Source organism: Pangasianodon hypophthalmus, chromosome 2 (genome assembly GCF_027358585.1).
Source record: "Pangasianodon hypophthalmus isolate fPanHyp1 chromosome 2, fPanHyp1.pri, whole genome shotgun sequence".
In the NCBI taxonomy this organism is placed as follows: domain Eukaryota; kingdom Metazoa; phylum Chordata; class Actinopteri; order Siluriformes; family Pangasiidae; genus Pangasianodon; species Pangasianodon hypophthalmus.
Window position 1 is genome coordinate 6,355,770 of NC_069711.1, and position 16,687 is coordinate 6,372,456.

Below are 16,687 nucleotides of genomic sequence, written 5' to 3' on the forward strand. Positions count from 1 at the left end.
TAAATGGAAAAAGTCCATAATGGCCTGGGAATTGGGGATTATTTTGACAATAACTTATGTATTTTTAAATTTCTGGACTAGTGATAGGCACTAATATACATTTTCACCTTGCAATGGAATGGCATCCCATCCAGAGTGTGTTCCTGCCTCATGCCCAGTGTTTCTAAGGCTCCAGCTCTAACATGACTCTAACCAGGATAAAGCAGTTCCTGTAAAATTAAGTAATATCTACACTATATGGTCAAACGTATGTGGATACCTGACCACCACATCTGTATGAGCTTGTTGGACATTCCATGTGCAGACCAGTGGAGTTTCTCCACACCGAACTCATCATACCATATCTTTGTGCAGCTGATCGGCCATGGAAACCCATTTCATGAAGCTCCAGAAGCACAGGCCTTGTGCTGGTGTTACTTCCAGAGGCAGTTTGGAACCCTGTAGTGAGTGATGCAACAGAGTATAGGAGATTTTTTTACATGCTATATGCTTCACACTCGGTGGCGTTGCTGTGTGAGTTTGTGTGAGGTACTGCTACGTGCCTGAGCTGTTGTTGCTCCTAGACACTTCCATTTCATAATCCTAGCACTTAGAGTTGACTTCAGCAGATCTAGCAAGACCTAGAAATTTATGAACTTGTGGCAAATGTGGCATCCTATGACAGTACCACGTTTCACTGAGCTCTTCAGTATTGCCATTCTACTGGTCATTCAGCTGTTTGGAAATTGCTTCTAAGGAGGAACCGGACTCGTGGAGGTCCACATTTCTTTTTCTGAGATGTTGGCTGAGTTGTTTGGATTTTCCCATGGTATCAAGGCCAAAAAGGTACAGGCCCTTAAATACAGCCAAAGGTGCGCTCTTAATTAATTCGTAATTATAACAACTGGCCAATCAGAAGCTTCTAAAAGGCATTATAATTCTGGAATCTTCCAGACTGTTTAAAGAGACAGTCAGTTTGCTTTACGTAAACCTTTGACCCACCGGAATTCTGATATAGTGAATCCATTTTAATTAATCTAATCAAAAAATGACCATTGATTTAAACAAAGTAAATGCCCTGCTTGACTTGCCAAAAGAAATGTATAGTAACATGAAATGTGTGAAGTTTTGAAAAACTGAGACTGAATATCTTTAGCCCAGGTGTGTGTCAACTTTTGGCCTCAGCTGTATTTAAAAGAATGAAAGGGAGGGACCAGAAGAGTGAACACCATGACACGTGAAACACACTTTGGTATTTAATGTATTTGCCATTACTCATTGTTGTGTTTATCAGGAAAGCACTGAAACTAAACTGCAATTGCAAAACACTGAAACCAGACATCAGTATTACGGAGATTAAAACAGCAGTGCTGAAAGAATTGTTGTTCTAAAAACCTAGGATTCATGTCTAGTGTTCTTACTAAAACATCAATCATTCAAAGAAATTTGCTAAAGACTAGAACACAGAGAATCTGAACCAACAGGATTTCTCATAAGTCAATATTTTCAAGTGCTTCTATGTTGTTGTCTTGCTGGCTGAAGGACTTTGTGTATTACCTATAATGCATGCTGAGCCTACAATAGCTTTAACACTGAAATGGCCATAAACAGTCAGTTAATTTACAAATGTCAAACATCCAAGTAGATATCATATTTATTAATATTCATTTCACAATTGTTTCAGTTTTAGTAATTAGGGACTCACAAAAACAGCAATAATATTGAACCATAGAATGCATGGCAGTATAAGGCACACATTAAACTGTGAATATACCACTGATCTGATATTAAGACAAACCTGAAACAATTTTTTTGTCTGAAGGTCTATTCCCTTAATATCTTAAAAGGAATAATTTAGCTAGAAAGTCTTTGATGTGGAGGAAAGCTAACATTTTGGCTAATATCAGAGAACATTAGCATTAAATATTAGTAACATTAATCAGCTGCTTAATAAACTGGACTTTCCAGTGTAACCAAGGACAGCAGACTTGTGACATCAGACTTGTGAGACATGTTTGTCTGGTTGTATAGAAACATGTATATTCAAATTCATTTTAATATTGTTAAATGTGTTAAATTTCTAGGTAAAATATCTTGTTTAGATACAACTTCAGATTTTAACAAGTAAAATATCTTGTATTTTAGATCTTAGAAGATACATTAAGAAAAATCAAACTTGCTGGAAAGCATAAGCGTAATGTTGTCTTAATAGGATTAAATTATGTCTTCTCTGCTGAGTTTATTACCATTTGTTAGATATTTAATGAGATTAAGAGGGTGCTGAATAAGAAACAGTGAGATCAACCTAAGACCAAACAATATCTGATCTTGACAGAATAATCAGTTTATACATGTGTTTGGCCACAGTTCAAAAAAATTTGAATAGAATAGAATTGAGTACTTTCCTGATCCCTAAGGGGAAATTTGGTGTCACAACGGCCACAACACAAGTGCAACAGGGAAGAACTTAACCGTTCACAAGTGCGCAATAAACTCACAATATACCACAAATAAAAGGAATAAAAATATACATATAAATAGCTCTCCAAGTTATTCACAGAGTAAGATTCCTGTACAGATTAACTGTATGTAATATATTGCAGGTTGGTAAAACTGTACATTAGACATGTGTGATGAGCAGTTGTGGTAGTGTGTGTAAAAAAATGTACAGTAGTCATAAGTAAAGTGGCAGTGCATGTGTAAGAATGTGCAGTGCCCCTATGTAAAATTTGTTGTTACTTTCTAATAGTCTTAGAATTTCCATAATGTAAATCTGAAGTAACCTTAAAGTGTAGTCCATGTTGAGCTGTAAATGCAGGTTACAGAACCGTATGGTTTTGTTCGCTGTACCGTCATTGTCAACGTAGAGTAATAAGGGCACGATATACACTCACTGAGCTCTTTAGGTGTACTTTCTCAGGTGTACTTTCATGCTGCAAATCTCCTGTCCTACCACATCCCAAGGTGTTCTGTTGGATTCAGATCCGGTGACTGGGAAGGCCACTTAAGAACATTGGACTAATTGTCATGTTCATGAAACCAGGTTGAGACGTCTTTTGCTTTGTGACATGGTGCATTATCATGCTAGAAGTAGCCATTAGAGGATGGGTAAATTGAAGGGATCCACATGGTCAGCAACAATACTTAAATAGGCTGTAGCATTCAAGTAATTATTGGTATTAATGGGCCCAAAGTGTGCCAAGAAATCATTCCCTACACCATTACACCACCGGCACCAGCCTGGACTGTTGACACAAGGCAGGTTGGGTCCGTGGATTCATGCTGTTGGCACCAAATTCTACCATCTGTGTGCCTCAGCAGTTTTGGTGAGCGTGTACCTGCTGCATCCTCAGCTTTCTGTTCTTGGCTGACAGAAGTGGAACCCGATGTGGTCATCTGCTGCTGTAGTCCATCCACCTGAAGGTTTGACGTGTTGTGCATTCTGAGATGCTTTTCTGCTCACCGCAATTGTACAGAGTGGTTATCTGAGTTTCTGTAGCCTTTCTGTCACCTTGAACCAGTCTGGCCATTCTCTGCTCTCCTCTCTCATCAGCAAGGCATTTCCACCTGCAGAACTGCTGCTCACTGGATGTTTTTTCTTTATTGCACCATTTATTGTAAACTCTAGAGACTGTTGCATGTGAAAATCCCAGAGGATCAGCAGGTATAGACAAATGCAAACCAGCCCTTCTGGCACCAACAATCATACCATGGTCAAAATCACTGAAATCACATTTTTCCCCATTCTGATGGTTGAGCACCACCGTTACATTAACATTACCCGAAGCTGCTGGCCCGCATCTGCATTATTTTATGCGTTGCACTGCTGCCACACACGTTGGCTGATGGGATAATTGCATGAATGAGTAGGTGCACAGGTGTTTCTAATAAAGTGCTCTGTGAGTGTATATAGAATACTATTTTAGTGGTTCATGCGAGCAGCCTTGTGGCAGTGTCTGTGTTTGAGCAGTATAATAAAGATATCAGAGCCACACTACCATGCTACTACCATGTCAGTGTCACATGTCAGTACAGTGCTGGGAATGATCTCTTTCCACTGATGCATGAGTGAATAGCATACTAACAGGTACAGTCACAAATCAATCCCCCCTCCTCCCAGCACACACACACACACACACACACACACACACACAATGAATTGCACATTTCCATGGAGGTCACTTGACCATGCAGAATATTTTCCCAGCAGGTGTGCTGTGTGAAGTGTAACACTAGGCCACTTTGTCGACCGTCATCTCCATCTCTTTGACTGTAAGGGTGGCTAATAATGCGGGCCTATAGCTGTAATAAGAGTGTTGGAGATAGAGTTACTTCCTCTGGTCCATTAGCACACTAGTGTACAGTTCTCTACTGAATCAATATAACTGAACAAGTGTACAGTAGAGATGCTCTGTTAGTTTCCACATGTATGTGTTCAAGAGTAAATACAACTTAGTTTAAACATTAGTATAAACATAGTTTCACAGTTGCACGTTCTTTCCATTATAATCTCCAAAAGCCATGTTATATGAACAGTTTGGAAAGTTTAACCTCTGTGCAAGTTGCAGAGTTAGTGGTCACACACTTTCCAGTGATATCATTCATGTACCTGCAATCAAATGGAATCGAATGAAATTGCTCCTATGAAATGTGAGATGGAGTTGCCCTATTCAAAATGTCAGTTTTATATACGTGATAATTTTAAATAGGAAACTTTCTTTGAATTGCAGGGAGATAAACACCCATTACTAGGGACTGATGTGGCCTGACAATTGTTTTTGCTAACAAAGGTGAAGAGAATAGCTTTGATGATGAGAGCTTAGGCAGGCATGCGACAGTGTACAGAATGCAAGTTTTCTAGTCTGACTGGCATTCAACACATTACAGCAACAAACATCCATACGTTTGCTATGCCGCATACGCACACAGACACATCCACTCTGGTTTTAATGGTGGTAGGGTTCTAATTTATTTCTAATTCATTTCCACATCATCCATAAAATTCTGAACATCATTTACAATACTATTTTCTCATTTCCCTAACATGTTAGTAATAGAAGTACAGCATAAAAGATGCAAATACTTTTACATTTTTTTTTTTTGTACAATACTTGTACTCTCACTGTGCTCACATAAAATTCAAATCAAAATACAATAAACATTGCAAAAGAGACAACTGACAATGTTTTGAACCAGACAAGAAAAGGACAATAATTTGATACTGCATATAACTCTCCACCCAGTACACAAATAGACTCTGTAAAGCATGCCAAGCATGATAAACTGGGTTTGTAACTTTGTTTTGAAGTCTGCATTACTGTGTATAAGAATTCTGAAAATATTTGTGACTACCAGTCACTACAGTTTATCAAAAACCAAGATTTAGAAGCAGTACCGAGTCCATGATCAGGATCAAACAAAACAATGCAAATTAACATCTTCCTGCTGACTCACTTCTGGTATTTCCAGTGTAGGCACACTATCAGCATGTTGGGTAAATTGGCTTTTGAACTCTTGTTTAACTGTCAAGTGAGTCATGATGCACATTACATCTTAATCACACTGAAACGTAGTTATAAAGTGATCGGGTCAGTGTGACTGATTATTATAAACAGATTTTTTTTAATTAAATTGTTTTAACCTCACATAAATAACCAACACATTCACATGTAAACTGATCTATACTACAGTATAGAGATACACTCACCTTCCACTTTAATAGGAACACAGGTGTAATGTACAGGTGTACCTATTAAAGTGGATGGTGAGTGTATAGTAGCATGTTAGATGTTTGAGTGACTACAGTTTTTTAAAAGTTGGACGTCACAGTATGGCTAGTATAAATACACAAGAAAATCTGGAAGACGACAAATGTGGGAATGGAATATCCCAAATAAAAGGAAAGAACTGCTCCACGTATGATATTAATACCATCTTTCTACCATCATTCTTGCTTGCCACAAGAATTACAGGTGGTATTGTTGAAACAACACCCTGAACGTCAGAAAATGCACCACTTAAGCAACGCTATACACCAGCATCTTATATACAGCACTAACTGTAAATCATAAACCTGGTAAAGAAAACAGTCAAAAAGTTTACAGGCTGCCAACAAAGAGCTTTCATTTTCCTTTCCTTCTGTTGTGTAACAAGAAGAGCACACAATACCATGTTTCACTAGAATTTAAGCCTGCAGAAAAATAACGTCTTGCCCAAGAGGTATTAGAAGAAAACCTACATCAACTAAATGACACCAGGTGTGATGACAAGGTCAATTGTTCTTCAGTTCGAAGCGGCTGTACACCTGCTTCGATTTCAACTTGTTGTAGTGGTTGACCAGGTCTAGTTTGCTGTGTCCCAATGTCATACGCTTCTCATCCCCACGGGTGATTCTGCCCTCCTGGCCTACTCGTTCCTTGGGCAAAGGTACTGGTGGAGGAGGACTCTGACTACTTTCGGGTTCATTTTGTGAAAGATCTGGACCCCCAAAAGCTGTACTATATGGAGGTGGCCTATATAAGACATAGGGGTCCTTGTCTTTGGCTGATGAGAAGAGGTCAGTGAATTTGTTAAAAAAAGTAGGACTGGTAGGATTGCGTACTTTGGGTGTCTTGTTCTCCAATAGAGGAATCGGTTGTGCTTTGGAAGCAGCGTGTAAGACGTTTTTGTGGTCATACAGATCCAGGGCTTGAAATTTGGATGTTGGTCCTGCGAGGTTGGTTTGGAAGGCTCCTGCTTTTGCCCATTCCACTCCAGACGTTGAACATTCCACTACTGGATTCTGTAGGGAATCACTGTGGAGTCCTCTGCCAATGTGACTTACTTGAGGCATCTGAAGTCCTGAATTTGAAACACCCCTCTTCTCTGAACTCTTGATTGTGCCAGTGTCCTTCTTTTCCTGGGTTACCTTGTAGACTTGAGGGGTTAAGCCTGGAGCTGCTTTAATGCTAGAGACGCTGTTGCTGGACTGGCTACTGGAATTTTCTGAACAAACCTTCTCCCTCTCCTTTTCCTTCGTTCCTCTGTCTTGGAAAAAGTCCATGTTGGGCAACATGTTGTAACTGTAGTAGGGAAGACCTTCCTCATCTGGGTTATGGAACCGCTCAATGATTTGTGAGTCCGCATAGAGGCAACGGAATTCCCGATCGAAGCTTTCAGCAATGCGTCCTGAAAAGTGCAAAAGCATGTTGCTGTGCACCTGAGCAGACAACCAGGTAAAACTGGAAGAGAAGAATGTAACATTAGAACACCACAGAATAATTTGTTTACCAATAGATTACATGGACGTCTGAACAGTACAAAAAAACCCCTAAAACTATTTAGATGTTCTGTGTCAAGGGCGTCTGGTGGGAAAATAGCATAAAGAGCAAGAACAGAAAACAATGGCCTATATTCCCCTTGTCAAATTCCTTGTGTGTCACTGGCCACCATACACTGTGACATAATGACAGAAAGTTAAGCCACAGAAAGCTGCTATGATAGCGTGCACGTAGACGACAGAGCTGTGTATTCTGACAGCTCAACAACACAATGAGCATGTTCAAGTATTGTAACTCCCAGGGGCTGATCTCATTTTATACAGACTATTGCGTTTGGCAGCAAGGCTAGAATATTCGTTTTTGGTCAACATTGTATTTAAATGTCAGGTGTTAAAATGAGTAAAAAGCCCACTAAAGCAATAATGGTGACACTTCTATGTTATTCAAGGTAGACTTTAACCTGCAGTCATGCTCACAATGAGCTTAAGTAAACTTGATTTTATTATGTATCTAGTGGTATTTCACGTTTATAATAATCTGATGTGTTATATTTATTCAGTAAAGCTAAGCTCCAGGCTTTTGTGTTTTCTCAAAGAGGGATTTTTAATTAGGAGAGAGAAAAAAAAAAAATCACAGAAAAATTCAAATAAAAACAAACAATAAATAAATGCTCAATTAATGAAGAATACCATTTCATTTCGAGAATGACATTTTTTGTTTTGATAGTGGACATCAAATTGATGTATAATGTTTGGACTTTTTATGTGAAACTTAATGCTGAGAGCATAGGTCTTCCGTGTATGCCATTCAGGAGAACAAAGTACTATATGAAACAATAAAAATGGGGAAAAAAAACAAAACAATAAAAGCCATTCTTAAAGCAATCAGAATGTCACGCTCAGCAACCCAGTGGCCGTATGTACAGACAAATACGTCAGTTTTGTAGGTTTCTTTATACCATGGTAGAACCGGTACCCAAATTTGTGAGGCAGGGTTTTTGCTCTTCTCTCTCTAGCTATTGTCAGACAACAAGCAATACTAACCATTTAAAGCCATGTAAATACTGTAGGTATTGTATACATGTTATCGAAACTGTGTGACATTCACCTTACTCTTAACAGTAACATTCTACTGTATAAGCACCTGTCTTCAATACTTAGAGATTACTTAGAGATTACAAAGATTTTCACTATGCTCTACTTTATAATGACAATAAAAAGATGAATTAAAAAAAGGAGCAATAATGATACATTTCTACATCTTGTCAATCATATAAGCCATACCTCTCATGTTGACATCATACCTGACATCAGCCTAACTTCAACTGACCTTTTTTTTTTTGATAGATATGGCCTTAATGCGAATTTACTTCTGTCTAGAATCAGGCATCATCAGAATTACACAATTATCTGATCACAGTCACTGTACATTTTTGCAACTACTTTTTGACTATGTGGACTATGTGCCCTTTTCATAGTTGATCACACGCACTCAGAAAAGCATAAACCTGCTCTAGACAAGTACACTCCACCTTTTTTCCCTCATTGTAAACATAGCATTTAAAGATTTCTATTATTATCATCTGATTTTTACCAGTATTCCATTCTCACCACCAGCAGCCTCACCTCTAGCTGACTGCCTAAGCTGTTATATGAATTTCCTTTCCCCTCATATAAATAAGCCTCACCCACTATGTAAACTTTCTTTGCACTCAACCACTTAACCATAAGCGTCATGCTATAACATTAAAAACAGTGAACTAAACAACACCCAACCAAGCCTTTCAGACACCACTACATGAAACTCTACACCACTGTGTCACTTTCTCATAACAATCAAAAGCCACAAACAAGGACAAATCACTTTAACTAAAAGGGTAATGATTGCTGAACCACATTATGTGGCACTGGTACACAGCGTAAATAAAAAAAATTTAAGTAAAATGTACATTTTCTAATAATGGAATGTCACTAATTGCTAATCATGCTATTATTAATAACTGTTTAAGTTTAACATCTCAAAGCCCTAAGCCCCGTATGGGTCCCCACACCCTTCTCTATGCTGCATCATGCTTACCAGAATATTCAAACGCATGTCGCGGGTTATGCTTTACTCAGTGCATCAGCATTCAGTATTTTACATTTTAATAGTTTAATGTCCTTATTGAAATATATTAACACAATGTCTATATTGATTCAATTTCAGGTACCACTTTATCCTGATCAGGATCTCAGTGGATCCAGAGGAAAACAACTGTGTGGTGTTCACCAACTTCTATACACAAACAAATAACCTCAGGTGACAACAAAACACCACAACAGATTTCAATACGTAGTCATTTTTTCCCCAAAGAGTAAAACAGCATTCAGAAACCAGCTGGAAAAAAATAAGTACACCCTATAATTCAGTAACATGTAGAACCACCTTTAGCAACAATAACTTTTTATCAGTCTCTTGCAGTTTTTATTTAGTTAGACCCTGATAAATAAAAACACAGAATTGAAGGAGGGTGTACTTTCTTTTTCCCGTGACTGTAGGAACTTATGTTTCTAAAGCCAATCAACCTATACAAAGACAGAAATACAAATTAAATGGTATAATGCATGTGGTGTTTTAAAGAGTGTGATAAATATCTGAGGATGAGAACTGTTTTTAATTTTTGCATTTTTATTGTGTCTTAGGATCATTGTGGTATTGGTCTTTGTAATACAATACCTGCTATCAGTATCAAAGTCAGGATTACTGGATAGTGACAACACAGAAAGAAAGAAGTAAGACCACAGTAGGTTGCTACTGCACGCTGGGCCTGGGAGTTGCCAAAACGTCATCTTTTCATTGCTAAGCTCTTAAATCCCCACATACTTGCTGGTCCCGCTCACACCCTTTCATTTCCTCACAGAGCTTTTTCAGGTTCCTAAAAATAAACTAGCAGCAATCTGAGCAGAAAGGTGAGATACAGCAGGAATACCGAGTGATTGACAGGGCCGCACTTTTCTGTAAGGTACTTTACACTGCTCTGCCCATACTTAAATATCATAATACTTGATGGTAAAGATGGTAAACCAAAGCTTGTTTATCCCTTATACTACAATTGGTTTGATGGTTTAACTGTATTTTTATGTTACTGAGATGTAATATAATAAAAGTGAACATAAATTTAACATGAATGGGAAAGTCTTACCTGTACGATCCAGCTAGTACTTCCTCACAGTCAATGATCATGAATTTTTCCTGCACTTGTCCTGTAAATTTCTTCCCACTTTTGGTGCAGTATGTGTCTCCAGATACACTTCGTATCCGCATATTCTGCGGAATGTAATTACATTAACTTAGTGCTTCACGTTTATTATTTTCATTGCTGTATATTACTCCATACAGAATACTGCATTATCAATCCACCACAAAAGATCACACCGGGCATCTGAGGCAGTGTGCATGACGTAACATCTACTACAATACACACGCTGGAAATCTTTTTACAGCAGACTGTTTGATGTATTGTAGTAATACAACAGACTTCGACTGACGTAACAAATTTACACCAAAATACATCCTTTCATTCATGCTTCCGAACGTCTGCTAAATTGTATGACTAATTCATGTATAATGTTAACTAAATAAGACCGCCTTTTTTCAAACGCTTCAGAAAATTTGGGTACAGAATATCTGCGTAAATAAAAGTAAAATCCATGAAGTCGTGACTTACATTTAAGTGCGAGTGCTGGATGTCTAGCGTATTGCACATGTCAGTGAAATAACTGAGATTCTTCTCATCAAGCAGAATGTACACAGGAACCTTGCGCTTGAGGGAGGCCTCAAGTAAGTCACAGAGTAAGTCCACATCGGTGAAAATGTCCATGACCAAGGCAATGACCTGCACACACACAGAAAATACAGGATGCACCACAATAAATACTTTAGTGTTTGACAGCTCTCTTCTAAGGGCCTGTCATGATTCAGCCGTAGTTTAGAACTACTGAAAAATCTGTCCTTTGTCAAATTATTTTTAAAAATATATGGAATAATCCAGAATGTGAAACTGGTTTGAATGAGATTTGAATTGAATATATTCCGATAAAACTTCCTGGGTCTAGAGTGCATGATAGACTGATTAGATAGATTAGATAGATAGACAGATTGATTTGTTGCAGTCTTACAGTAAACAATACAAATAACAAGGATGTAGACTACGCACAGAGAACACAAATTACAGCACCCATACTTAGGAAACTAATTAAGTAAGAAAAAAATACGATGCTAAATAGTGACAAAAGTAAGTAAAGTGGTTGTAGTGCAGGTGATGATCATAAGATGGTGGTCATTAGAACGTGTCCATCAAGAAAAAAAAGAAAAGAAAAGAAAGAATACTGACAAGTGGGCATGAGTACTCAGAAGAGATATCAATGATCGATCATTAAAACGATGATCATACAGTTTTATTCTCCATTTTTCTTTTTTAAAAACGTAACAGTTATGGCAACTCTTCGTCACGACGCTGGTCAAGCCATCCGCTTTTACTTTTACACATTTCTGTCAGTAACTGGGGAAAAAGCAGAGGGACACGCTTTCTGCAATAATTTATTGATTTTGGCCAGTGGGTCTTCACATAATGACAATTTATGGTGCTTGTATCTTTTTTTTTGTCCTTTTTTCTAACAAACAACATTATAACATCCTGTAGTATTGAACAAGTGAGACACTGAAACAACAAGATTCACTGTAGAAGCAAAAGGCGTCCGTGTTACATGCAGTATATGAACATAGACGATAATGTAGTTCTCCTGAGTACTCGAGTAATTACTTCGAGTACTTGAGTAGACAAAATGACCAAAATGCCCATCCCTACTATTAAGTAACTTGCAGATAAAATAGTGGCTGAACTCCTGTACACAGATTAATAGACAAAGCAGCATGTTGTCACAAATACTGTGATCCAAATCACACATGGATTTGAACTGAAAAATTGCAATGCTTTAAGACTTAAAAAAAAAAAAAACAAAGAAAAAAGAAAAAGAAAGAGAGTCAATTGACATATTTGTTTAGTATCGACTTTACAAAACCTTACATACTGTAAGCTCACTTTACAAAGACAAATGAAGTTCCGGTCTAAGTGTTAAGGCCTGTTTACGTTTCAGGAAGTAATTATCATTTCAGGTAAAAGATAATCAAACAGTCATATAAAGACATGCTGTGCACGGGTTGAAGGGTGGTGGAGGTAATAAACAATGAGCATTTACAGTGATTAAGAAGGGGCACAATGGTGTGTGTTGTCATGCTGTTTTCATTATTTTTTACATTTCTCAGGTGTGACAAATTACAGTGTCATAAATGTCATGCCAAATTAAAGAATGATGGCTCAGTATTAATTATATTTTCACATTTCAGTCTGGAGTTACAGACAGTTAAGAAGAGGGTGTGCACTTGTGACAAGTTGTCACACTGGATTTTTCAACAAATCCTAAGATCACAAGTCAAATTCAAACCCAAATACAACATAATAAAACAAAACAAAACAAAAAACAAAAAAACAATGGGGCAGATCTGGGGCAGATGTGGGAGAAATGATATGGGGCAGATGTGGGAGGAGTGATAGTGTGTGTGTATATACTGCCTCACGCACTAGCATGTGAATCTGTTATGTTAGTAGAAGCACACATTTACACCTATGCTTAGTAAATATGTAATGTCAGATAAATAATAGTCTGTATTATAGAGCAATAACATTTACTACTATTTTATTATCAGAAACCCAGGAGGTGAGATCACAATATCAATGATTTTTGAGCAAGTTCTATGTGTTGATTTTATACCAGGGCAACAGGGCATGTCGTCACATGCGACAACTTGCCCCAAACTGACATGTATGCTAATAGTAGCTATAGCTCAAGTCTGACTTACTGACTGACTCTTCTACTCACTGGAAAAATAAAAACATAACTGTTAACCAAAGCTATAACTGAACATTCATATCTTACAAAGTTTTTGTTTTACATAATAAGTGACATGCCATTTTGTTTTTTACTTCTGAAGACCAAAAACTATTATTTTATTTTGCTCACCTCGGATCAGAGTTATTATGACCATATGTGAGCATGAAACTGACCTCAGAACATTAAGTCAGATGAAACAGCTAACAGCTCTGAAGTTGGAGGTATGAAGAGTGAGACGACTTACTAACGTGACCACACTGTACCACACTGTCTATACAACCACAAGCTCTCTCCTACACCATCACACTGTACCACACTGTCTATACAAACACAAGCTCTCTCTTACACTACCACACTGTACCACACTGTCTATACAACCACAAGCTCTCACCTACACCATCACACTGTACCACACTGTCTATACAACCACAAGCTCTCACCTACACCATCACACTGTACCACACTGTCTATACAACCACAAGCTCTCTCCTACACTACCACACTGTACCACACTGTCTACACAAACACAAGCGCTCTCCTACACCATCACACTGTACCACACTGTCTACACAAACACAAGCTCTCTCCTACACTATCACACTGTACCACACTGTCTATACAACCACAAGCTCTCACCTACACTACCACACTGTACCACACTGTCTACACAAACACAAGCTCTCTCCTACACCATCACACTGTACCACACTGTCTATACAAACACAAGCTCTCTCCTACACCATCACACTGTACCACACTGTCTATACAAACACAAGCTCTCTCCTACACCATCACACTGTACCACACTGTCTACACAAACACAAGCTCTCTCCTACACTACCACACTGTACCACACTGTCTATACAAACACAAGCTCTCTCCTACACCATCACACTGTACCACACTGTCTACACAAACACAAGCTCTCTCCTACACCATCACACTGTACCACACTGTCTATACAAACACAAGCTCTCTCCTACACCATCACACTGTCTATACAAACACAAGCTCTCTCCTACACCATCACACTGTACCACACTGTCTATACAAACACAAGCTCTCTCCTACACCATCACACTGTCTATACAAACACAAGCTCTCTCTTACACTACCACACTGTACCACACTGTCTATACAAACACAAGCTCTCTCTTACACTACCACACTGTACCACACTGTCTATACAAACACAAGCTCTCTCTTACACTATCACACTGTACCACACTGTCTATACAACCACAAGCTCTCACCTACACCATCACACTGTACCACACTGTCTACACAAACACAAGCTCTCTCCTACACTACCACACTGTACCACACTGTCTATACAAACACAAGCTCTCTCCTACACCATCACACTGTCTATACAAACACAAGCTCTCTCTTACACTACCACACTGTACCACACTCTCTATACAAACACAAACTCTCTCCTAAAGAGTCGTAAGAACTTGGATGAGCCAGTTTGCATGAAAATAGTCATTCTTATTGCTTAAAAGCAAAATTGCTCTGGCTCATGAGAACTTATAGCCTATTAATTTCCACCATAACCTTTAATGAACTGTATAGGAATTAGCTCATGAGGACATGTTACATATGGACAAGAGTTTTTTATTTTTTCTTATGAACTCAGTAGGAATTAGCTCATGAGGTCATGTTACATATGGACAATAGTTTTTTATTTTTTCTTATGAACTCAGTAGGAATTAGCTCATGAGGATGTGTTACATATGAACACTGTTTTTTATTTTTTGCCTTATGAACTCTATAAAAATTATATCATGAGGATGTGTTACACATGCACATTTTATTTATTTATTTATTTAAGAACTGTATAGTTATTAGCTCATGAGGATGTGTTACATATGCACATTGTTTTTTAATTAATTAATTTTTTTTTGTATGAACTCTATAGTGATTAGCTCGTGAGGATGTTACACATGTACATTGTTTATTTATTTATTTATTGTTTATTTATTATTTTTTGTATGAACTCTATAGTGATTAGCTCGTGAGGATGTTACACATGTACATTGTTTATTTATTTATTTATTGTTTATTTATTATTTTTTGTATGAACTCTATAGTGATTAGCTCGTGAGGATGTGTTACATATGCACACTGTTTTCTTTTCTTACCTTCTTGGCTTTACTGATCAGTGATCGCACCAGATCTTTGACATTTTGCGACTTGTCTCTCTGGAAGTAGATCTGGGTCTCGCAGGGCCCGTGGCGGTTGGGCACTTCGGGCCAGCCGAGCTCCAGCATGGGCGGCTCTTCATCCGACATCATGGGGAAGTAAGTTCCTGAAGTGAGCTCTGAAACCGTGTCTCCTTCCCCAAAGTCTCCCACTCCATTCGAGCCGTTCTCGGGTTTCCCGGTCTTCGCCTCATGTTCAGTAATATAGCGAATTTCCAGCGCGGAGAGAAAGCTGAGCTCTTTCTCCTCAGTCAGAACCCGGCGGTACTCCTTCTCTCCGGACTCGAGAAGCGCGTCCGTGGCGAGACGCGCCGCTTCGTTGTGGCTCAGCTCTAACGAGGACGTGGGCCGCCATGGGTTCTTCACCTCCTCCAGGCGCGTGGCGAGTTTCCCCAGCGCCTTGCGCCCGCTGCTGAGGGGGTTCAACATCGCCGGCAAAGCTGCTCTCCTCCTGCCTCAGTGTTCAGCTCTCAAACACAACACCCGGCCACAAGCGGTCAGTGAGCAGCGAGTGGACTCAGCTCGCTCCCTGCCATGACAATAAGTGCTTTCCTGTTTTCTATTTCTCGATACTGCGCTCTTTCAGACTCTTCACTCACCTTGTCTTTACCTGTCGAGTTCGAGCCTTGTGGCCACGCCTCCTGGTCACATGACCCAGAAAGGTTGCAGACAAGTAGGCGTGCGCACGTGTCCTAGCCAATGTGAAGTCTTCATTTCAAACAAAACACCCAGAAAACAAGCAGCCAATTACCTAAAGGTCAAACAACACACACACACACACACACACACACACACACACACACACACACACACACACACACACACACACACACTCCCTGCTGCGCGTGTTTTCGTAATTACCGTCTGCTTTACGCACAGCTTTAAATCCTGGTCACGTGACGCGGAAGCACCGCGCTTTGATGAATCGGACAGCAGGTGAAGGAAGCAGCTGTGTGCCTGTCTGGCCCCTGCGCGCTACGAGTGCGCATGCGCTAACCTTTCCGACTCGTTACGTGTTACAACACTTCTGTGTCCAAGTTTATAACACACCAACACAATACAAATACTTCATTATGAGCTTTTATTATAAAATAATGGTATACTTTATATGGATATGGATGTATTATTTTCAATTTTGTATTCTCTTAAAGTGGCTGGTCTCCAGTCATTTGGTTATGTCATTAATTACAACATATCAAAACTACAAATTAATCTATAAACATAAACATCTATCATTCCATAAACAGTCGTGATCTATAGGAATAATCATGATAATCAATATGAAAATAAATCTACATTCCAAATTTGGTTTAAT

At 38.8% G+C, this 16,687-nt stretch overlaps 1 protein-coding gene across 1 annotated transcript; it reads right to left on the reverse strand.

The window, feature by feature from the left end:
- Positions 1 to 4,923: 4,923 nt before the first annotated feature.
- On the reverse strand, positions 4,924 to 16,120 carry fam83c (family with sequence similarity 83 member C). Its single transcript, XM_026926155.3, has 4 exons — positions 15,313 to 16,120; positions 10,945 to 11,112; positions 10,420 to 10,544; positions 4,924 to 7,199 (listed from the first exon to the last, which is right to left on the reverse strand). The coding sequence occupies exons 1-4, from the start codon at positions 15,799 to 15,801 to the stop codon at positions 6,251 to 6,253; spliced, it is 1,731 nt and encodes a 576-aa protein (XP_026781956.3). The 5' UTR covers positions 15,802 to 16,120; the 3' UTR covers positions 4,924 to 6,250.
- Positions 16,121 to 16,687: the final 567 nt, after the last annotated feature.